Below are 25756 nucleotides of genomic sequence, written 5' to 3'. Positions count from 1 at the left end.
CAACTCTGTGATTCTATTATTCTTCCACTGCTAGAAAGTCTTCACAGACCATGCAGTTTTTGGAAGATTAGTCACAATCAGAGATCCATGTGATCCCCATGTAGTTGTTTTGTGCATAAAGCAGCATTTTCTGCACATGAAACACCATTTTTGTATGTGGAAAAAATATTTTAAAATACAAATATTAATCTCTGCACATAAACTATTGTTTTCTATGCAGAAAATGCTGTAATAGGGATTTATTCTTTTCACATAGTTGCTTTGCAGAAAATAGCATTTTCTGTATAAAAATTGATATTTCTGTGTTGAAATATTCTTTTTCACACACAAAATGTGTAGATAATGCTGGTGTTTGACCAAAACAACTACAGTAGAGTCTCGCTTATCCAACATAAACAGGCTGGCAGAACGTTGGATAAGCAAAAATGTTGGATAATAAGGAGGGATTAAGAAAAAGCCTATTAAATGTCAAATTACATTATGATTTTACAGCCTAAGCACCAAAACATCGCAATGTATTGAAAACATTGACTACTAAAAAATTAACTACAGATAAAGATAGAATTGCTGCCTAGAGAAACAGCTGTGGATCCGGGTGAAAAGCAGACTGTGTTGGATAATACAAAATGTTGGATAAGCAAATATTGGATAAGCGAGATTCTACTGTATGTGCAAACTTTGTGCAGATAAGGTCCAAACTGCAAAGATTCTTGTCCGTCCAGGATTCTTCTGAAACAGTTTTTCAGCACTCAAAAAAACTTTTCTAGAATACTTTTGAATATTCTATCTCCAGGTGCTGGGCTGCAGTTCATATTATCTATATCACTACTTCCTAGCATCCATATGCCACTTTGTTATAGAAGAAAAATGAAATAGTACATTATTTACACTGAAATTAATTTCTGTACCTATTTATCTTGCAAACTATCATTATGTCTATTTTAATGAGGGCTCAGTAATTGTTAGGCAAAGTCTATTCATTCTAACTAAGAAAATATCATGTGTTTGACATAATAATAACTAACCTAAAACAGATTGTTGTTTCTAAAACTGTTTAGGTCTTTATATGGGAGAGATATTTTATAACAATAGTACAATGATGCTGAATGTGGCCAAGGTGTTAACAATAATAATGGTTCAACATGTGGTTTCAAGGAGGGAAGTGTTGCTACTTCATTATTTGCTTTATTTGTCACAACAGACTGGTAAAAATAATTATTTTCCTTTAGAATTATGTTTTCAGCAATCCGGTACCTTTTTAAAATGTCCATGGTGACACATCAAATAGGTATTTTAGGGAGTCATTGACAACAAGCCAAAGTCATCTGCTTTTGCACATCACTTGAACAGAACAAAAGGAAAAGGGAAACATCTGTGTTATTGCTTTTCAGGGGCTCATAAAGATGAGATAGCACTAATGAATGGCTTGACAGTTAATCTACATCTACTAATGGTAAGTCATAATGATACATGAGCTGGCTTGAGAGATCAAAAAGGATATATTCATAATTCTATTTCCATCAGAGTTTGGTGCCTTCAGCTGGGCCAGAAGGTGGCATTTTTGCCCACAGACCTCTGAGAAATCTATTGGCTCTGAACATGAGGTTTCCATTTTAGCTCTCATATCCATTCACAGAGTCAACTTCCATTGAGTTAACCCCTTTTTAGAATTTTTGTTAAGTTTTTGACCATCATTATTTATTTATTTATTTATTTATTTACAGCATTTATATTCCGCCCTTCTCACCCCAAAGGGGACTCAGGACGGATCACATTACACATATAGGCAAACATTCAATGCCTTTTAACATAGAACAAAGACAAGACAAACATAGGCTCCGAGCGGGCCTCGAACTCATGACCTCCTGGTCAGAGTGATTCATTGCAGCTGGTTGCAGCTGGCTTGCTCTCCAGCCTGCACCACAGCCCGGGCCCTTTTATTTTGAGTTTTCAAAAGTCTTTGGATGTTATTACTTCCTTTTATATTCTTGAACCTATCAGAAAGTAAGTGTATAATAAGTGATCATGTTGCTATTTAGGTGAAACTCCCCTCCCCCAACATATTTAATTAGCTATAGTTTGTCAGAAAAAAACAAAAGATGAGGAACTGTGTGGCCATGTTCCAGAAGCATTCTCTCCTGACGTTTCGCCCACATCTATGGCAGGCATCCTCAGAGGTTGTGAGGTATGGTTCCATACCTCACAACCTCTGAGGATGCCTGCCATAGATGTGGGCGAAACGTCAGGAGAGAATGCTTCTGGAACATGGCCACACAGCCCGAAAGACATACAACAACCCTGTGATTCTGGCCATGAAAGCCTTCGACAACACAAAAGATGAGGAAGATAAATAGCAATTATTCTACCTTAATTTTACCCATAAGTATGTTGGTAATACTTCTCACTCAAGAGTAATACTTCATACTCTATTCTACATATCAAAAGAAAAATTCAAGATTTATAAATAGTTTTCAGAACCTTTTTGAGGACTGCCATTACATGTCAGTTGCTGAATGGTAAACATTAAGGTCATTTTAAAAATAAGGGCCTTAGGTTTTTATGTGCATTTTGATTGCTACTCTGACATTTCCTCAGAAGCCATTACAGTTCACAGACACTTGTCTGTGCAAAAAAATAAAAACAATTTCCTTCGAATTTCCAAAAGTAAAAGGAGCATTAACTAATTATTTTAAAATTTACAAAGTCAAGCTACCCTGTGTAGCCATCTTCATAAATGCCGTGCAAGTTGCCTTTCCACACAGGTTCTGTATTTTCTCAAAAAAAATTGTAGCGATACAAAATTGTAGCAAAATCATAACCAGCACAATTTGGGTCTTTTTCTGATGTAACCAGCTACTTTAATGAATAGTAGGGCTGTGCAAAATTATTGTTAATCCCACAAGTCATTAGTAATTCATGAGATTCATGCAAATAAATTGCTTTTAAAAACATGCAAAAAAGAGGGGAGAAAAATTAAGAATGAGAACACTCACCAATAATTTTTATTAAGATTCTGCAACATTCAGAAGCCTTTCACAGTCAGCTTAATTTTCAGTATAAACATTAAGCAATTTTGGTAAAGCCAAAGAGGCCATTGCTAGACCGAGGCTGCTTGCCAGTTGTCGTAAGGAGAGACAGCTAACTGGGCTGGGCAGGAGACTGAGAACATGGCATTCTGGGAAATGTAGTTTGGGAAGGTGACACCTCCTGTGGCAGAGAATTCAAAATGCCCTGCCTTAAACTACATTTTCCAGAATGCAGTGTTCAGCATGAGAAAGCCCAATGAGGGCTGCAAGAGCCAGCCATTTAGAGTCAGTCTAATAATAATAAATAAAATTATTGAATCTGCAAAGCGGGCTAAAGTAAGCAAGTACAGTAGAGTCTCACTTATCCAAGCCTCGCTTATACAAGTTTCTGGATTATCCAAGCCATTTTTGTAGTCAATGTTTTCAATATATCGTGATATTTTGGTGCTAAATTCGTAAATACAGTAATTACAACATAACATTACTGCATATTGAACTGCTTTTTCTGTTAAATTTGTTGTAAAACATGATGTTTTGGTGCTTAATTTGTAAAATCATAACTTAATTTGATGTTTAATAGGCCTTTCCTTAATCCCTCCTTATTATCCAAGATATTCGCTTATCCAAGGTTCTGCCCGCCCGTTTAGCTTGGATAAGTGAGACTCTACTGTAATAGTACAAATCTGTGCTAAGTTGAAGTTCTGTGGTTAATTGTATGTCATATTGACACACTATTAGAGAGGCATTCAAGGGGGTTTTGAGGATAAATGTTTTTAAAATCCCCAAAAATCAGTAGACGACTTAATATTTTTGAAACTTCCTGGGAATGATGCCCTGGTTATCTTGTGCAATGTATATAAAATTTAAGTAGCTAGCTCTTGTAGTTTTTTTTAAAAAAAAAGTTTGTAAAAAACATCAAAAATTCCCCCAAAATTAGTGGATGAGTGTAACGTTCAGTGGAAAATGTGTGGTACAATTATAGCAAGTTTCATCATGATAGCTCTAAAAACGAGAGAGAAATGAGCCTCTGAAGTTTCCCCACTTGCTCAATTACTGAGCGAAAAAATTAAGGAAAAATTCATTACTTTGTTATAAGTCTATAATTTCGGAAAACACCCTCAAAAATTATTCACCCTCCTCCCCAATTTTGTAATGAGTATTGAAGCATATTTTTATTGATCACATAGCTCTAATAAGTTGGGTTCAATGAGAAGGGAGAGATGTTTGAATATGGTAATAGAATGCTAGTTTGGGCATCTGTGAGTAAGGGCAGTCTATGTCAAATGACATAATACATTGGTTTATGGAATATTGCATTCTTTATCACTGAAGATGTTGAAACTGCAATTATATGGCATTTGATAGACACTTCTAAATGTAAATTGTTGTGTATTTTCAATGGGCTAATAAAAAGTTTCACTTTAGATAACATAAATCCATTTTTTTATTTCTACAGTTATCATTCTTTAAACCTACTTCAGATCGCTATAAAATCTTCCTGGAAGCCAAAGCTTTCCCTTCTGACCATGTAAGGAATTAATATTACATCGTATATTGCATTTTAAATTACTGTGTGTTTCAACAGCATCTAAACAGCCTCATCTGATTATTCATTAGCTATAAAAAAATATAACCTTAAAAAATAAAAAAAGAAATCTGGTCATGTACTTCTGGGCTAGGCATATTTTACTGATTGTGCTTTTATTCTTTTTGTTCAAATAAAGACCTTGCAAAAGGAAAGATTGAATGACCATATTGATTGATTAGTCCTTTTAAAGACATTGAGCAAGCTGTTGGGCTAAATCAACAACAGGTTGTAAATGTTTTATTAATTCTTGTTTCTGTTTTACTTTATGAAACCAAATCAATACAAAGCTCACAACATTAACAGCTTCATATCCCTAGACAGATAGGGAAATGCTTGTCGATGGTGCTTTAGATTACTAATTCAAACATCATTTATGTGCTATAAAATGAGACAACAGTCCATGCATCATGGATTGTGGCAAATTAATCTTCACATTTGTGATTCACTGCTACTTTATCAAACTCAGTAAACACTTAGAAATTGATGAGAAATTTGATCACTGAGGCACTATAAAAACCTCTCCAGATGCAACTCACATAAGGGACAATTCAAAATGTGTTCCCTCAATCAGTTGACATGTTTCTTTTTAGAGATATTGTCTCATTTTCTCAGCACTCAAACACCAGTATGTTTGAAGTTTCTGGTAAAACGTGATTGTCTAGTGAAAGGGTCATTTCAGTTTGGAATGCTGTATGGAACATAACTGCATAAATGTCACCAACACTAGTAATCTGTCTAATGATAAAGTGTGATCCAGACATCTCGCCCAGCTTGGGTTTTTACATTGCATACACATTGGCCTAAACTACTCCAACATGATGGAGCTCACCTTTCTGACCTTGACAATGAACTGTTTCTTGGTGATTTGCAAAAAGATATATAAGCTATTCCACTTGGCTCTGGCAGATGCTGCTCGATTATTTATAGCAGGTCTTAGGGGGAGATTCGTATGTGAATTGGTGATATGCCTTCTGGTCTATTTGTGTAGGATGAGAATTTGGAACTGCTCCAGTGTGCCATGCAATTTTGGGGCTGGGGAAAAAAACCTGCCTTTAGGAGTGGTCTTTACGTCTTTTGCCTTTACAAGGGGCCAATGTGGCCTGGGGGCTTACATCCTCTGGCTAGCCTTCAGGTTTATTGGCAACCCTAACTTTTAGGGATTCCTCTCCTAGACTATGGTGTTTTCATGCAGGGGAGACTGGGGGCTCTAGTCTGGGAGACCGATCACTTCAACTCTTCCCGCAACAAAATGCCCCCCCCCCCCGCAATTTGAATATGCTTATCACAAAAAACCAATTGAATAGGTAATAGTTAATAAAGTTGCCAATTTTTCATCTTTTGTGCCTGGTCACTTTATTCCTCTGGTTAGGCAGCATATGACCTATCATGGAGGTAGCATTCTCCTTCTCAGTGGCCTTGAATCTTGGTGGCTGAATGCATTGATCGATTTATTTATTTACCACATTTGTACCCCACCCTTCTCACTCTGAAGGTGACTCAGAGCGGCCTTACAACAGACAACAATTCGATACCATATATTTACATATTATAAAACAAACAAATACATTAAAATCTAAGCAGTTAAAAACATCCATTTTAAAACATCAGTTAAAATCATGTGATCCAAATCATAATCCAGGGCCGTTCCATTTGTCAAACATATTAGTTCATATCACTTATTTCATTGCTCAAATTACTGATCAATGGCTTGGTCCCAAATCCACGTTTTAAGTTTTTTTCCTGAAGGTCAGGAGAGAGGGGGCTTGTCTAATTTTGCTGGGGATGGAGTTCCATAGATGAGGGGCCACCACTTAGAAGGCCCTGTCTCTTGTCACCACTAATCACACTTACGAAGGAGGTGGGACCTAGTGCAGGGCCTCTCCCCAATGATCTTAACTTCTAAGATTAATCATAGGGGAAGATACTTTCAAACAGGAGCCCCTGATGGCGTTGTGGACTAAAGGCTCGTGACTTGAAGGTTGGGTTGCTGACCTGAAAGCTGTCAGGTTCGAATTCCACTCAGGGAGAGTGTGGATGAGCTCCCTTTATCAGCTCCAGCTCCATGCAGGGACATGAGAGAAGCCTCCCACAAGGATGGTAAAAACATCAAAAAAATCCAGGTGTCCCCTGGGCAACGTCCTTGCAGACAACCAATTCTGTCACTCCAGAAGCGACTCAAGTTGTTCCTGACACGAGAAAAAAAATACTTTCAAACAGGAACTGTTTTCTAAAGTCTTTTCCATAAAATTTTAGCTGCACTGCACTTAAAGTTGCAATAAAATAGACTTTCCCTCTACCTAAAGATTAGCTAATTTCTTCCCATTTCTTTCTGTGCTGGGAGAGTATTCCCTATTCTGATCTATTGAATTATACCTCACCCACATTTTAAAAGGGGAATGGTAACATGCCTACCTTCCATCTGTTATATAGATCAAACAATAAAATATAGTTCTATAACAGAATTTAAATACATTAGAGCAGAATTCAATTCATGTATGAAGGTGTGTATACTGTTCAGCTATCTTGCTGTAATTCACCAGGTTTTTTGCCTGTCAGGCTGATAATTCTGTGTTTTGTTTTCTTGTAACTATGCGTTATATCCAATGGTGGCTTTATGATAGAGAAAAAGGCTTGCAGTCATATATGGTGGAGCACCTAACTATTGGAGATTCATTTTATATGCTCCTGCTCCCATTCCTGCAAAGTGTGGAGGAGAGGGAATGAGTGAGTGACAAGTGACCTACTTGCGTGAGCAAAATGTTTTCTACTGCTGCAGAGCTTGGAAACCTATGTTTTTTCAAATGTTGTTGGTTTCAAGCACATAAATCCAGTTACTAGGGAAGATCAATATCTGGAGGTCTTGGGGTTCCCAAGCCTTCTAGTAATGAAAAAAACCACTGTTGGTTTCAGATCCGTATCTATTTTTCTTAATTCCTCACATGTATTTTCCCACATATTTCTACTTGATAAACCATACTTTAGATCATAACTAACTTTCCTTAATGCTGGGCAGAGAAACCTCATGATCATTTCACTAATTTGTAATTAAGCAAAAGTGGGACCACTTTGCAAAGATTTTACAAAATAGTCATGCTAGTCAGTTTTCAGTATTCAGATGAAAGGAGGGAGAACAAAGGAGAGAGTGCTTAAAGCACCGTGCAAAGATATTCTACCTAAATGATATTAACTTAGTGAATGTTCAAAAATCATTTGGTTCTTCACATCTGCTCACTTAGATTGTTTTCTTTACAGTATGCAATTGAATCACAACTCCAATGTCATGGGCTTGATACAGAGAAGTGTATGCTTATGATAGAACCACGAAAGGTTTGTAGCATTTAAGACAATAAATAACCCTGTTATTTATTCGAAAAAAGTCAAAATTGCACAGATGTCTATAGTATATTATTATTGCTTTAGTTGTCATTGCAATCTGTCTGGAAATGTTGATTTTATAATGTAGAGTGCTTTATTATTGCTTCTGCTCAAAACAAGAAGCACATGACGTGTTGCATTATACAGATTCACTATTGGCACTTCACACTTTGTTTGAACAGCTTATGATGGGTGGGGGGCTCTAACAAGGCAATCCTATAACAAAAAGAGGGGATCTTTATCCAACTGACCGAATACCAGGTCACTCATCCAACCTATTGAACAGAGATTATTCTGAAAAGAGAGAAGTTACTGTTCCCAAGCTTGCAAGGCTGCTCCTTGTGGACGTAGTGGAATCAAATATGTATGCTGACATTTCATGAACAAATTTTTGGGTGGAGTAGCTTGTTTTATTTCTGTTTTACTGATATGCTTTCATAATATTTTAATAGTTTACATAATTTTAATATTATTTAATGTTTTATAATATTTTAACCTTTTAAAATATACATACATATTAATAACTGAATTTCTGCCAGAATCTATATGGCCTTTTATGTAACATAACTTATGCCAGGTTGCGTTATGTAAAAGGTTATATAAGATTCTTAGCTATGTTACTAATACATAAAGAAACCTGGTTACTGAAATGCAAAAATGAGTGGCAGTAAACTAGGAAGATTGTCCCAGTGTTTATTGAGACCAATGTTATGTACACCAGGACCAAAATAATGCGCATGAGTCCCATTGCGCATTGAGCAGTAATGTGCATTGGGAACTTTACATAGTAACAGTACTGGATATGAACATTTTACAATTGCACAATACTAACTCTCACAGACTCTCCACTTACAGAGATGCAATCAAAACCACAGAATTCCCACTTTCATTGATAACTACCTTGAGTGCTACTTTTGGTAGAAAGGCATGAAACAAATGCAACAAATTATATATATATATATATATATATATATATATATATATATATATACACACACACACACACACACACACACACACACATACATACATACATACACATACACACACACACACACACACATATACATACAGATTATAAAGAAGTCCTCAGGAGAAAATACACTTTTCCATATATTGGCACAGTAACAGTAGAGTTCCTGTTTGAAGGACTATGCAATTTAGATCATTATAAAATATTGTATTACTTTCCTTCCTTGGCCTGAAGAACTTTTGTTACTTTTTAGTAGAACTGATAATGACCTTTTGATTAAAAAAATCTTCCATATAAATGAGAAGCTACTGAAAGTCATTGATAAATGTTCAAAGATCATTAATATAATAGAAGTTGCTTTCAAATCAGCAAATCTTATCCCGGGTCTTTGCAGTGGCATGCCTAATTTGATTTCAAGTTTTCACTGCTTAATTGATCCCTTGGTGCAAGTGTGTTTTACATGATCCTTTGCTAAGAGGAGAAAATGAAGCAGAAGCTTTAAAGGATGAAAATCATTCATTGTTGAAGTTTCTTTATATTTAATGACTTCAGGGTTTTCTTACATCTTTGGATGATATAATGCCTATTGTTTCAGAAATATAAATACAGTAACCAATTTAATAGCTTTCTCTGGGATATAGAGTTTTGCCTGAAAAGTATGCAGCAGAAAGTGGAGGCAACCTTTTAGCCTTGGGGCTGCATACCGCAATTCAAAATATAAAAAGATTGTAAAGTTATTGCATTTATGTATTTGTGTGTGTATGTTAGGACTGGCAGAACTTTTTAATCTTGAGAGGTTCATACTAACATCTCTATATGCCTGAGAGTCTCAAAATTCACAGTGATCACCACTACTTCGCCCTTAAAATGATGTGTTACTTCATTTTGTTTTCCCAGTTGTCTAACAATGTTCCCTTTTCTGTAACTTCTCATTTTGATGTCAGTAGTCACTGTCGGAATGATTTATTTTTATACCTTAAAATATATTTCTATAGGGCTTTTGGGGTGTTCTCTTCTTATGTGAATCACATGGATTACAATAAATTTAAAAGGAAAAGAAGCCTTGCAATCCCCATATCACAAATTAGCTATTGGTAGGTAGATTGGGACATATTGATAGGTATTCTATAGCTAAGATTGCAATTTCAACACTAGTGGTTGATCTGTTGACCATAACATCACACCTGCTTCCAGGCAGGCCCCAAAATACAGTGCCTATGGCGCTTTTACTTGAGGCGTCCAAACGATGCCTCCGGTAAAAGTGAATTAATTTGAGACAAATTTGAGCCAGGTAAGTTATTTCTCCTTTTAAGGGCTTTTGGGGTGGGGGGTTGGGGTGGCTAGATGACATCCCAGGGGTCACTGGGATGGCATCTAGACATCCCACCTGGAAAGTCCAGTTTTGGGTGGGGTGTTCCCAAATTCATACCAAAGCGGGTTTTTTAAACCCACTTTGGTGAGGATTTGGTTGCTGTCTGGAAGCGCCCTCATACAGAAGAGCTTACTGGTTATACATGGAGTTTCACATATAAAGGACTCTATTGTATTCCTGTTTTAAAAAGTTCCTTTTTGGACTACAGTTCTTGGATTCTTCTAGATAGCATATCCTGTGAGCTCACTGCTTATAGTAAGTAAGTAAGTAACTTTATTTTTCTATCCCGCCACCATCTCCCAGCAGGGACTCGGGGCAGCTAACACGGGACAAAAACCTGAAAATACAGGACAAGTAAAACAGTTAAAACATATTGTGATAAAAACACAGTAAAATCGACAGTTATACAAAACAATTACCTTAAACAAAACAATACATTAAACCATAAAAACTCATTTGACATATATAATCAGTTAAAAATAAAATAAGATAAAAAGGACCATCCAGGTTGGTGGAGGGGATAGCGTGGAGGGGTCACTTAAACTAAGGTGCAATAGTATAGTTCTAAAGTGCATTGGGTCCCACGGACAAAGTGCAAACATTTCTAGACCGAAGGGGTGGGAGCAGAGCCGGCCCTAGGTAATTTTCAACAGAACAGAATTTTGCCCCCCCCCCAAACCAATCACTGAAAAATAAAAGCGTTGGATAAGCGAAAATGTTGGGTAATAAGGAGGGATTAAGGAAATGCCTATTAAACATCAAATTACATTAAGATTTTACAAATTAAGCACCAAAACATCATGTTTTACAAGAAATCAACAGAAAAAGCAATCTCAACTGCGCCCCCGTATGTTTTGCGCCCCAAGCGACCGCTTAATTCGCTTCATTGTTGGACCAGCTCTGGGTGGGAGAGGGGCCTGTGCGAAAGAAAGTGTATTAATCTTTTATGGGATTTTTGATCTGTTGTCCAAAAAGTAACTTTTCAAACCAGTAAACATGCCAAAGGTCCAGTATCCTGATTTTTATTGGGGCCAACTCAACCACAATGCCTTAAGCTTTCAAGTTGTATAAAAAGCTCTCCCCTACTGTTATTCTTCATGCTCATTTGACTCCGAGGCTAGAAATTCCATATAGTCATTATGAGTAATAGCCATTGATAGACCATGAATTTTTAAAACTGTCTAAGCTAATCGCCAGGATCTCATCTTGTGTCGGCTTAGAAAAAATAAGACTCCAGATGAATGAATAAGAACAGAAGACAAAAATATAGCATGCCTGGCATACCGTATGGAAAACCATAATTTGTTCATGTACTGCTACCCTAATTTCTATTCTCAGTTTCAAGAGTGTAAGTTTGAGCCAAGAGACTGTATTTTCTGTGGCTAATATATCATTAGAAACCAGCTGTGCCAGAGTTATCTAGGAAGGTTCACTGCAGCCTGAGGCTGATCCACCTCTGTATATGCTCTTTGCATTGGAATATAACTCTTTTTAAAAATCAACCAATTAAGGCCATCTTGATGTGTTCAGGCAAGCAAAGCATGTAAGGAGACAAAGTGAACATATTTTAAAAATGGAATTTACCACATTGAAACTATGTTACTAATGATTATTCTCCCATTCAAAGGTTACTCCAGGGCTCTGACTTTTGGAGATTACTGCCATGTTAAGGATTTGGTTTTAATCACTTTCTACTGTTAGCGAAGCACATCATAAAAAAGAAAAAGAAAGAAATAGATTATGAAACAAGAACTGACAGTTTTGTCACTGCCAACGCTGATGTAAAATATGTGCTTAACTTTATTTCAGGGGGAGGAGACCTTGAGAACTGAAGATATCCTTGCTGTAATTGAGAAGGAAGGGGACTCCATTGCAGTGATTCTGTTCAGTGGTGTCCAATACTACACCGGACAGCTCTTTGATATCACAAAAATAACAAAGGCTGGTCAAGCAAAGGTATAACTACTAAAGGATTTAACAACCAATTTTAAAGAAATATACATTTCTGCCTCACTTTCAGAAGCAACCTCACAGAAAGCTTCAACAACAGCAATGCCTGTAGAAATAAAATAGAGTTCATTGCAAATTCAGGCTGACTGCTGTTCGGGATCATACAATGATTAGTCTTTTAAATAATACTAATGGTGTTTTAAAGACATTTACAATGCAATTCTTTTAGACTTTTTAGTAATGGACATAATGCCAAAAGTAGGAAATGGCATATTTGTGATATCTGAAAATGAAGACAATCATTCCCTTGGTCTACCATTAAATCCGGCAACCCAAACGAATTTGCCATTGTGCTAATATACAGTAGTCTCACTTATCCAACATAAACAGGCTGGCAGAATGTTGGTTAAGTGAAAATGTTGGATAATAGGGAGGAATGAAGGAAAAGCCTATTAAACGTCAAATTACATTATCATTTTACAAATTAAGCACCAAAATATCATGTGTTACAACAAATTGACAGAAAAAGCAGTTCAATACATGGTAACATTATGTAGTAATTGCTGTAGTTACAAATTTATCATCAAAATATCTGAATGCATTGAAAACACTGACTGCAAAAAACATTGGCTACTAAAATGCAGACTGCGTTGGATAATACAGAATGTTGGATAAGCAAAAGTTGGATAAGCGAGACTCTACTGTACTACATAGCAAGGCTCAGCCAAAATAGAGAGTCATTTTTGAAGAACTAATAATCTATTGAGAGTGGGAATGCTACTTCTTAGACTGTGGCTAGACTGTGCTTCTATTTGATTGATGCTTTTAACACAGTGACTGTTCATATATATCACTTAACAAACAAACAACACTCGTGTTTTTGTCTGTAGCAAATCTAAAACACATTCAACTTGCTAGTATAAGGAATATAATCTAATTTAAGGTAGCTAGAGATTCCTTATGTGAATGCCACAAAGAGTGTTTGAAATAGAAATCAAAGTATCATTGTGCCTTAGATTATACTTTAGCAGTAACCTTTAATTCAGCACTCTCTGGATAGCAGATGACAATTGAAAGTCCTAGTGTTTTGCTCATTCAATACATGAGCCCCTCCATTACTATCTGAACATTTTCTGTCCCTTAACTTCCAACAACATTCTTCAAAATGCTCTCTAAAACTGACTGCTTTCACACTTCTTAAGTGCTCTTGAATGTACCATGCCAGGCCCAGCTAGTGGTTTGTCGTGACTTATGACCCTTTTATGAAATACCCGGAGGATTTCATAATCCAAATTCCTATTCTTTTTTTGTGAAAAATCTCCGCCCTAATTCTCAGACGACATTTTTAGTTCAGTGCTACCCATCTGAGGTGTGAGAAGCATTTTATCTATGAAGGAGATTAACAAAGGGTTTTTATGCCCAAATGACAAGAGGTTTATATTCCTCCATCAGTGCTACTTTCTGAATTTTCCTCATCTTTATACAAATTCTGAATTATGCTAGATGTGATTATAGTCATGCCCATCTGACTCTCACACTATGGGGTTTTGTGTTCTATAATTTTGTGCCAAATAGTTTCAAAATAGATATTCAATCCAATTCTTTTCTCGTTCAGTTTAATATGCCTTAATTTCACAAAATATTATTGGTTTGCTTTAAGTTTGTGTGGTTGAAATAGACTTGGAAATTATAGATAGTGAAACATGACAAAAGTAGGGCTATATTCTAAGAAATTATTCAGTCATTAAACTTGTTCAGTATGTTTCAGAGTTGACTCTACCAGGGATCAATAATCTTTTCAGCTCCAAAGGTCACATTCTGTGTGAATGAGGGGCCCAGGGGTTGCACATTGGGATATGTACACACATCCCATCCACACATACTGAGGTGAGAAGAAACTTGAATCTTACCCTCTTCATAAAGTTCCTGTAGAAAAAGTCCAGAGTGTGACAGGGAAACATCTTTAAGTTTACCAAGGAAGGAAAAGAATAATAACTAATTCTTCCAGGAGCCTGGATTGTTATCCCTAGACTGGCTTTAGTAATACAAAGAAGCAACTAGACTATTTTCAGCAAGGGGGTCATCCTTCAGCTTCCTTTCTCAGCAAACTTAACTGACTTTAGTGCTTCAGGATCACCAGTAGTGATTCACTGCAATAGGCTGGGGGAGCAGATGTGTAACTGTCATATGAAATTGCACTATAAGCTTGGTGCAGTGCAGTATATATAGCACCCCATTAGTCTAGAGAAATAGGAAGGTGTCCCAGCATTTCAACCAGTTTCTTTTCCCAGTCCTAACTGGTGTTCTCAACAAATGAACCTATAAATGTGTAGGGACAAAATACCGCTAAAGCTAGGTGAGACTTGATGTCTGCTAGGAGACATTGCAAGTAATAGATAAAATTATGGAAATAATACCAATTTTCCCCCACCCTCTCTAATTTTGATATGCCCACTCTAGCCCTGGTTTTGGCTATTGAGATTGTCTTTGATTTATTTTAAAGATGTTTCTATACTTTACTGTTTAATTGTTTAATTAGATTATCATATGTTTATTGCATTTTTGAATGTGTTTTTACTTGGTTTACTTTGTTATTATTGGTCTTGGTTCCATTTGTCAGCTGCCCCGAGTCCCTTTGGGGAGATAGTAGTGGGATATAAATAATAATAATAATAATCATAATCATAATCATTATCATCATCATCATCCATATTTTAACCTGCAAAACATTGGCTTTTTCGGTTCACAATTACATGAATGATGAACATATAAACTCACCAAGAATTTGGAGGGATTTGGCTAACATGTTCCCTAGGCCTGTTTGACATCTTGTACCTTGCCACTTCATGCAGGAGAGGCAATAATACCCATGTAAAAATATTTTGTATGTATATCAAGCAGATTACAGCAAGGCCCCTGCAGTATCAAGTTATGGTAGAAACAGAAGAAATTACTCCAGATGCTCTCATAAAGTGTGAAAAAAGACATAGGTTAATTCACTCAGAAAATTCATGTCAGGATTGGAATGTGATAGAAAAAATGTTTACCTAACCTTTGTTACAAGAGGTCCAAAAAGCTGGCTCTCATGTGTGGGTGCAGCAACCAATTAGAGTTAGAGCCTCATGGTTGCTCCTTTCATAGCAAAAATAGATGAGATACTGATTTCTTAAGAGAAGGGAGAACTGATGTCTTTGCATGTGAGAAGGAAGCAAAAGGCATGGGCACACAGTCCAAACAAAGTGATAGAAAGGTGAAAACAAAGGACAATCATCACTCACTAATAACTTTACAGGTGTTGACACATCTTTGCTTTCAATTGAAACACCTGGGATTCCATCATTCTTTTCATGAAATACCTGGGAAACAAGGGATCATTTATTATGTCATTAATTGAAAATATGCATGTGTTCTTTTTCTGCCTTACAGCAGGTCCCAGCATAAAATAGCTAGCATGTAACAACACATCTTACAATGCTTTCAAGGGGCAGTGATGACATATAAATAGAGAGAAAATATCCACTCTGAGGTTTGTAGATTATGTCTACAAAAATGGCTGTTTTTGAAGGTACAGCAATGACCACACGAAGAATACTGCCCCTGCTTTATTATTCTCCCAGGCAACGTGGAAATGTAGACGTTTGAGATATTTGTTTGGTGAAGCATCTCTTTCCTTTGGCAGTAGCACACTTGGATCTCTTGGCTGCTGTCAAATGGTAGGGGTCTTTGTAAATGTTATGATAAGGCAAAAGACAGGAAAACATTTACTCTCAGACTTCAGTTGATGCTTCAGTGAGGCACCAGCATTCATTGACAGAGAAGGCTACAACTCCCATTATGCCATAATATTGAATCATGGCAATATGGCGTTGAACTGCATTAATGTACAATGTAGATGCACCATTAGACTGGTAAAGCTGAGTATTTTTTTCCATATATTTCTATGTGAGTTAAGTCTTGAACCCTTTTAATCTTATAAAGAAATAGTTAGATTCTATGCATGTAGCAGGTTGTCATTGTCAATGCACACTGATCTTGTGACTCTACAGGAATGTCCAGACTGTCCTGTTCCTTTGGTTGATTTTATTTATTTTCAGTGAGTTGGGATCAGTCCAAAGACAGGGGAAATTGCAAAGCTAATTTGATATAACTGAAATCTATCATTATCTCTTTCGTCATCACATTACATATTGTCATGCAAGATTGTATTTAATTTGCAACAAGAGAAGAGGAATTTGCGTATTTCATCAGTAATTGATGCAATGGCAACTCTCCCTTCTATTTAATGGCATCTGCAATATTTTACTTTCTACAAGGAAAGAAAGGGGGGGGGGGTGCTCATGGTGCCACTGATACTATTTTCATTCAGCTCAGCAATTTAACAGGAGACAGACAGATTACTGAGTATATCACCTCCACAAGGTAACTCATTTTCAGTGACTCAGCCTTGGGGAGTTTACTAAAAAGACAGGCTCGATGGACATATCTCAGGGATTCTTTTTAACCTCAGGAAACTGAAAGAACAATTGTCAATTAGGTTTCTTATCAAAAGGTCAACAGAATTTCAGAAGCTATGTGTTTTCCTGGATATGCCTTATCTATGGGAGTTAAAAAGAAGTGAAATGAGAAAATTCACACTAAACATGCTAGCAATGCTAAATAATAAGTTGACTTGCCCCTAAATATCACTCCATTGTTTAAGGAGATTTCCACTTAAACTATTGGCTGTATGTACAAAATAGTGCATTGGCTTTTGTCACTAAAATTCAAACCTTACTTAATTAAAAAAGGTTCTAGAGAGAGCTTGTTCATCATTTGCTTCCAGGCAAGGAGGCCTGTTTCTAAAGAGACCGGGGCCATCCAGTTGATAGATCAGGGCTTCTTAAACATTTTCCCCTGCATGAGATGTTTTTCATGGCCCCAGGGTATATAAAATAGGTCTAAAAATCAAACATTTAGTGATAATAAATTAGCATTTGACAGAGGTGCTAAATTGACTGATTTTCCTTTTTATGAAGTATGGCTGAAGCATTTTCTGAAAATACCCATTTAAGCTCGGCACATTGCTGCTAAGGACCTCTTCACATGTGGCATTTTTGCCCTGTTTTGCCGCTTTTATGCACGACATGAAAGGGCTTGTCATGCGCCATCACATGATGTACGGCAGGCCCTACCCAAATTCCTCCCAAAGTGGTGTGGAAGCGTTGAAAGATGCTTCCTTCAACACTACAGGGAAGAAAGTGTTGTTTGGATAGCTACCCGCATTTGTTTGGATAGGCAGCTGCACTTTTCTCCCCTTTTTGCTCTCTGATGGCAGAAAGAGCGGAGAGGCATTGCTGTGCGTTGCTGCCATTTCTGCCATTTGAGGGAAAGGGTGACAACAGATTCTGTCCCATCCTCATTGTGTGATGAGAGGAGAATGGAGGGCACACAGGGCACCATGCCCCCCCTCCCTATGCGCCTTCCCTTTAGCAGTGCAATGGCACGGCCCAAAAGGGCCATGTGTAGAGGTGGTAAGAGATCCGTGTAAATGTCTAGCTTATGTTCAGAAGGCTTTCACTGTTGCCAATTTTTTGCAACCCCAACATTGAACCATTTGGGGTTGGAACCCACAGTTTAAAGAGCAGTGTGGATAGGACAGTTTTAAAAAACCTGTGGTCATGATTCAGGTGTGTGCAATAATTTATTCATCAGTTAAATTTTTAGTTTTTATAAAAAAACAAATTTTATTGATAATAAAAACAAAAAGTTCATTTTTTTACAATATAAAAGATTGAGACAGGTAGGAATAATAGGGGAGGGGCTGATGGGGTAGCTAATGGGTACAACAATTTGCAACACCATCAAAAAAAGATCTACAAGGGATGGGTACGGGGAAGGAAAGGAAGGTATAAAAGAAGACTTGACTTCCAATCTTATCCACTGTAGTTTACATTGTCCTTTCTTAATTCCTTGTAGTTTTGCTACACTCAGTTAATTTAGCAGGAGGGAGAGGAGAAATGGGGACAAATCTTGCTTTTCCTCATAGATTTCAAGGAAAACCAAACTGTGCTGCTTCTCTTGGTTTGTATGTTTTTCCTTATTAATAACATTTACCTTCCTAACACACTCTGATATTGCTTGGTCAGATATGTCCCAAGTTTCATGTACAGCATTTAATTGCCATGTTGTTAGAAAACTTACAAACTATTCTTGCAATTAATGTGTTCTATGGGTTAATTTATGCAAAGTTTGATTTGAAGGACTGTTTTATTCATTTAGTTATCCATTTTATTTGCTCAGCACACACTAAGGAACATTGACTGTTTTGTCATTTGGGAGGTAATTGATTCCCTATTAAAACAGTAATATTTGCTATTCCCCAATGGAATTATTGTGTATATTTTGTTTTCCATTAAAAACTTTTGTTTTCCATTAAAAAAAAAAGCCCTGAGAAATGTAACTGCAGGAGTCCAAATCACTGGGATCACATGTGTGTTCGCTTTCCCTCTTCTGTGTCATCTAATAGAATAAGACATTATTTGGTTCCTGCACATAAAAATGGAACAGATGGTTAATGTTAATATTACAATGAAAGGAGAAGGGAGACTTTGTTTGATGAACTGGATGAAACGATATGATTCTCTCAGTAGATAAATTTTACAGCTGTTAAAAATCAAAATACTTTTTTTCTTTTGAAAATCCACAATAAATGCATGGAAATTTGAGTCTCCTATGTGGCATAAAATAAAAGACTTGCATATGAACAAGGAAAAAAGTGTTTTTGAAAATAGTTTACAAAATGGGAATAGCTTAAAATCCCCTAACAAAAACAAGATTGAAAAGGAATTCAAAAACCACTAACAATTCCATATTTTTTTTACTCAAATATTCCCTTGTCATATGGCTTTCCTGTTCAGGTAGTTGCTGATTTGGTTTATTTAATTTGATTTAAACAGTGTTGATAGTTTAGAGTTTGAGTCAAGAAATCTTGTCAGTGCTTATCTTTAAAAAAGATGAGAATTTAGCTAGATGTCTCATTATATACTGTTTAAAATACTTATACTGTTTAAAATACTTTGAGTATGATCCGAATCATACTCATGAAGCCCCTGGTAGCGCAGTGGATTAAACCGCTGAGCTGCTGAACTTGCTGACCGAAAGGTCGGAAGTTCGAATCCAGGAAGCGGAGTGAGCTCCAGCTGTTAGCCCCAGTTTCTGCCAATCTAGCAGTTCGAAAATGTGCAAACGTGAATAGATCAATAGGTACCACTCCGGCAGGAAGGTAACGGTGCTCCATGCAGTCATGCCAGCCACATGACCTTGGAAGTGTCTATGAACAACACTGGCTCATCAGCTTAGAAATTGAGATGAGCACCAACTTCTAGAAACGGACATGACTGGACTTAATGTCAGGTGAAAACCTTTACCTTTAGATCAGAATAAAGTACCCTATTTCTTCAGTTCTAAGATGCCATTGATTGGAAGATACACACTATATCTAGTGCCACCAATAGAAAAAAACCTTGATTTATATATATTAAAAAGGACCCACAACTCTAAGTCGCACCCCATTTCTAGAGATTTTTATATGGGGGGAGTGCATATTAGAATAAAAAAATCCAATATATGGGCATATCACAGTCTATATACATGATATACATATTCATATATATTTGGAATTCAAAGTTACATTTGGAAGAAAGAGCAGATCTCAGAATTTCCATTAAAGTTTATCAGCTGATTTGTGTCCAAATATCTAAATCATGCTTTTATCACTGGCACATGAGAAAAATACTGCATGGGGATATTTTTGCTGCAACTTTATTTTATCAGTATTCATGAACAGAAGTTAGGTCATAGATTTATAATCCATGAATTTTTTTTCAGTAGAATTTTCATGAATTCTTAATGGAATTCTTCTCTAATGCCTATGTACTTGGAAATAATTTTAATATATTAAATGGAGGTATCGAACTATTATGGAAAATCAAGCACATGAATATTATGTGGCACTTTTTTCTGAGTGCCAAATATATTGCAATATAATTTATCTCTTATCTATTCAAAAATTCTAAAATGTGAATACTCAAAAATCCAAATCCACTTGGTGACTGAAATAGTGATACCTTTGCTTTCTGATATCTCATTATGTATATGAAAGTATTCAAAAATTTAAAAAAATCAAACTACATAACAGTTTTGTTCCTAGGCCTTTTGGAATAAGAATATTCAATCTGCAACACCTCTACGGTGGGTCCCAATAGGATTGTTCTAACAGAATGCTTTAGTCAGGAGAACCAAAGTGGTAATCTTTTGCTGAACCTTGTAAACCTTCTGCAGCAGGTTTTCAGGTGATATTGATAGATAAATTAGTAAAAGAGACAGGAAAAAAATTCCCATTATGCTATAGGAAGCAAGTGTTAGCTAGTGCAATGTTGCATAGACCCATGCAACCTCCATGCAATGCATATGGTCTTTTCTTTGTCTAAGTCATGACACGTTTTATAACCCAGCTCCAAATCAATGTTTGCCATATATTTATTCTATGTAGGAGTTCTCTTAAAAGTATATCATTATTTTATTTATTTATCGTGTCAGAAGCGAACCGAGCGTACAAGTTGTAATGTATCTTAAAACACAAACACAGTTTAAAAAAACCTTGGCATTATACGAAATGTCTTTTGACCAGTAGTTGGCCACTTGGAGCGCCTCTGGTATTGCTATAAGAAGGATCTCCATTGTGCATGGTAATAGGGGAATTTCGTTATTAATATATCACCTTCATGGTATATTTCTAAATGCCTTGAATAAGACACACATACATGTACTTATATATATGTACTGGGTAATGAAAGACATGTATTCTATGTTCGTATAAAAAATGGTAGCCAGCGATGTCACACAAATGAAACCTTGGGACTTATTATTACATAAAGGAAGTAGTTGCTTGAAGTTACAGATCCTGGGGGCAGTCAATGTCAAAATAATAGAACAGAGCTCTATATCCATGTGGCACTCCTTCTGCATTGTAATAGGCTGCTGACCTCATTTGCAGTAGAGAACCAGTGCAGTGTTAAAATAAGATTCAATTGCAGCTCAAGTCAGTTTCTGTGCCTGAGTAAAAGGGATTCTTCCTTCTACTATAATGAATTTATTTTTCGAAGTACTGACATTTGGACATTTGACAGGCAAGCAGATTATTATCATGGTTATCATCAGATATCTTACTGTAATTTGAGTTGTAATGGTAGTCATAAAGTAGTAATACCTCTCCTCACCCCCAACCAGGCAGGCTCTTCTGCCCCGGTTGGGCGACACTTGCCCTGTGTGATGGTAAAAATGTTGCCGCGTCTGCCATGTCACCACGTTTGCTAGCTAGTGTGATAAGGTCCTTATACGTTTGAGAATAAATGCAATAAAATCGGTAAGTCCATGTATAAGTGTGGCTTAGGGTGAGTCTGGAAACTTAAACTGGTGGTGATAGTGCAGATGAAGATGTGCGATGGACTAAGGTGGTTTCAGACACTGATAGACTAGTATGTCTGTGTCTGGTCTTCTGCTTGAAGATTATTGGGCAGAAAAAGAAAAGGCTTGGTCCCATGGCCCACTTCAGGTTTTGTTGTTGTTGTGTTCCCTGAAGTCATTTCTAACTTGTGAAGACCCCCGTGTGAAATTATCATGAGGCTTTCTTGGCAGAATTGTTCAGAAGGGGTTTACCCTTGCCTTACTCTAAGACAATATGATTAATTCAAAGTCACCCACTGAGTTTTCATGGCCAAGCAGGGACTTGAACCTAAATCTCCCTGTATCTCCCAGTGCCCTAGTCCAATAAGCCATGTTGGTTGTCATTACCCTAGATGTCACTAATGTTCCCAGTCTTCATACTGGCAAATTTGAAAAAGCTGTAAAGAAATCCAGTAGCCTAGTATTTACTAACTTAGCTAATTATTTTCTTTGCTTGTCTGATATCACTTTCTTGAGTTCAATTATTGTCACAGAGAACAGCTTTGCACATAGACAGCTTCACTATTAAATATTAAATGAACTAAATTAAGCTTGAAAAATCACCGTAAGCTATTCTTCCATTTTCATTGTGTAACTCGGCATTTTTCCACATTGTGGTCAGATTTCATCTGCAAGGCATAAGCTCACCATTGACCTAGATTTTTTATATTTAAATACAGTGAACAAATAAATAATAATAATTGCAACAGCACACTAGTTGTCAAAATCCTTAACCACCCACTGAATAAACAGACACTGAAGTACTCTTACCATCACTGAAACACCATATACAGAATGAGATTGGTGATAGACAAGCTTATTGGGGATTCCGTGAGCTGAAATATAACAAGCTAACTCCAGGTTTTGCAGAAAAACGAGCTGCAACATAACTGGGACAATTAATTAAGCAGTAAAAGAAAATTCTTCATGTTTTTTTTGTTGAATCTGAAGTTGTGTAGGCTGAGCTTAATACAATTCATATTTTACCCCCTTCATCCCCCACCCCAACCCTCAATTTAAATGTAAAAGAAATGAAAGTGGGGAGGCAGAGGTAAATAAAGGGAAGCCAGTAGTTCACAGACAACTCTGTCGCTGAAATTGTTAGATTCATTTTATGAATGAAATCTAAGGCTTAGCATTATTCTATAATGGGTCAATTTGTGGACTTCAAGGAAGCCAACCATCAGGGAAGCTTGTTCCAAGTGAACTTTCACCTCTTACCTATAGAGTAGACATTTCAGTTTTCTATTTGCTGAAAACATTTTGCTAATAGTTCTGATCTTTTTGGTTGCAGCAGGGACTATTCTCTCCCCCAAGTACACATACACTAAAGTCTCATAATTTTATAGCTCTGACTGATGCTGTCATCACCTTTTTTCACAAGTCTATCCTCAAATGAAGTTATCAATCTTAAATGACATTTTTCTTGCCACATTTTGAGAAAGATTCAAATTAGTTCCATTTCATCTAAGTAAATGCAGTTTTCGCTTTGTGTAAAATGTAAGTAAAATGTTGAGCTATTTTTAAAGACAATATAATTCTTCCATAATCTAATTTAAATTATATGGCACTTATTCTAAAGAGGTTATCTGTGAGAAGAAAAATCATTCATTTTCTACTTCATCATGGCTATGAATATTGAATTCTGATTGATTTGATTTGGTAAATTCAATTTCAGTAGAAGTTTCATAATTAACTATGGATGTCCATCACTAGCTTTTCACCAGAATGCCCAATATGGTCACAAGAAGACAACCAGGAGAACCTTCTTTCTGATTTACTTTTACCAGTTCATTGCAACATCCAAAGAAGAGGGAAGAATACACTCTGATTAAATTAATATTTAATTACGAAACCAGGATCATAAATCATAATTTGATATACAGTACTTGATGACTAGGAAAAACAGAAAGCCCAGTATTATCATAAGGAGATAACCAGAAAAACCTCATTCCTGTTTTACTTTCACCAGTTTATTGCTACATACACAGTCGAGGGAAGCAAAATAATCTATGTTTAAATTAAATTGTATATTTTATCAAGCTAGGATCTTAAACTACAGTTTGATCCTACCTAATTCTAACAAATCATATTTACCTTCTGTAACAAGAAGGATTTCTGATCACTTCTCCTTGGCTATGCACGAGAAGAAAGCAAAATATGATTCTACTCAAAAGTTCTTTAACTCAGTCATGTAGTACTCCATGAAAATAAAATCAGTAATACTCAGTGATATATCATCATCATCATCATCATTTAATTACTTATTAATCGCCCTCCATCCAAGATGCTCTAGGCGATTTACAAGATAAAATTGTAAAGGATAAAAATACATACATACAAATATTTATTGATTTATTGATTTATTTTTCAAACTTATATGCCGCCACTCCCCTAGGGCTCGGGGCGGCTTACAAGAACCGGCTAAAATCAACAATTTAAAAACATCTTTAAAACATCTTTAAAAAACATCTTTAAAACATCCTAAAAGCACCTTTTAAAACATCAATAAGAGAACTCAAAAGCCTGCCAAAACAGGTGTGTCTTACATGCTCTGCGGAAGGCCGACAAGTCCCGCAAGGCACAAACTTCAGGTGGCAAGGTGTTCCAGAGAGATGGCGCCACTGCTGAAAAGGCTCTGCGTCTAGTTGCTGGTCTTAAAACTGGAGACTTCCAATAGATCTTGGTCCTCAGAACGGAGGGATCTCTGGGGTTTGTAGGGAGTGAGGCGGTCCCTCAGGTACATCGGCCCTAAACCATGTAAGGCCTTGAAGGTAAGCATATTGATCAAATTAACATAGATTAAAAGCTCTAGTAAAGAGCCAGGTCTTGAGTGCTAGGGTAAAAGGCCCTAACTCACGCATGGCTCTCATATAGGGCGGCAAGGCATTCCATAAGGCAGGGGCAGAAATAGAAAAAGCTCTGCATCTGGTCCTTTCCAAGTGCACTTCTCTAGGACCCGGTACATAAAGTAAGTCTCGTTGGGATGGTCGTTGCGACCTCCGATGATGGGAGAAGGAGAGACAGTCCCTAAGGTACAATGGGCCCTGGCCGTAAAGAATTTTAAAGGTCAGAACTAGCATCTTATATAGACTACGGTAATCAATTGGAAGCCAATGCAGATATATGATTATTATAGCTCACTTACACATACAAAGTATGTCTGACTGTTACAGGAAACAAAGAAAGAGAAAGCACAAGTGGCATTTGAGCTGGAATCCTACTAGATCAATTTGATCTCATTTGCACTAAGTCCTTGTATGCACTTATCTAATTAATCAAAGGTAAATTGCTTGGGAGTTGCAATCTGGGAGTGTCTCCGGTGCTCTTTGACCATCCAGAAGGCCAGCCAGCCAGAGGGCACATTTGGGTTGCTGCTCCTGTATCACCAAAAACAAGCAACTCTCTGGCAGAGGCTTGTTGGTGGCAGCATATTTCCTGATCACATAGTTGAGCACTCTGGTTTGACTCACCAGAAGCAATATCACCAGCAATCCTCTGCCAGGGAGCTTCTTGTGGCTGATAATGTGGTGGTGGGTCTATTGAACATGTGCACTGGATTGGGACCAGATCCAGCCTGGTCAAGCAGTTCACACCTCCAGATCTTCAGGATCTCTCCAGAGCTTCCAGGAAGATCTGGAGTCAATCTTGTTTCCCCTTCATCCTCATTCATGGCTTGATGCAACATGCAATAATTCAGCTGTGTGTCCTCTAGACTTGCCACATCACCTGATAGGTGAGCCTACATTCTTTGGATTGTATAGATATGGCCTAAGCTAAAAATGTATGTGGTCCTAGTCCTTGTATATTTTTCTCTGCTTTTCAGTGTAAGAGCCTTGTAAACAGTTACTACTTGCCAGCATTCTGTAGTGATGGATAGCTGTCAACCTTCCAAGCTCCATGATTTCCCCTTGTGTTTTAGATTTATTAAGCAAAACTGCACATTTGAGATCAAGCCATGGCTAATCTTTTAAAGTAATCCATCACAC

The 25756-nt window shown here is 36.9% G+C and overlaps 1 protein-coding gene and 1 long non-coding RNA gene across 2 annotated transcripts in view; one reads left to right on the top strand and one right to left on the bottom strand.

Annotated features, from left to right (window-relative positions):
* The window catches only part of kynu (kynureninase), a 146886-nt gene that overhangs the window by 64158 nt on the left and 56972 nt on the right, over nt 1-25756 (top strand). The window contains exons 5-8 of the mRNA XM_003215097.4: nt 1392-1453; nt 4483-4554; nt 7867-7941; nt 12144-12290. Coding sequence (XP_003215145.2) covers nt 1392-1453; nt 4483-4554; nt 7867-7941; nt 12144-12290 — 356 coding nt within the window. The remainder of the gene's footprint in view (nt 1-1391; nt 1454-4482; nt 4555-7866; nt 7942-12143; nt 12291-25756) is intronic.
* Nucleotides 24122-25756, bottom strand: part of LOC134294895 (uncharacterized) — a 123367-nt gene continuing 121732 nt past the window's right edge. Inside the window, exon 2 of the long non-coding RNA XR_010001522.1 lies at nt 24122-24534. This is a non-coding gene — a long non-coding RNA (uncharacterized LOC134294895). The remainder of the gene's footprint in view (nt 24535-25756) is intronic.

This window comes from Anolis carolinensis, chromosome 1 (assembly GCF_035594765.1).
Source record: "Anolis carolinensis isolate JA03-04 chromosome 1, rAnoCar3.1.pri, whole genome shotgun sequence".
Lineage (NCBI taxonomy): Eukaryota > Metazoa > Chordata > Lepidosauria > Squamata > Dactyloidae > Anolis > Anolis carolinensis.
Note: the sequence above shows the minus strand (reverse complement) of the source record. Positions and strands in the feature narration are given on the sequence as shown.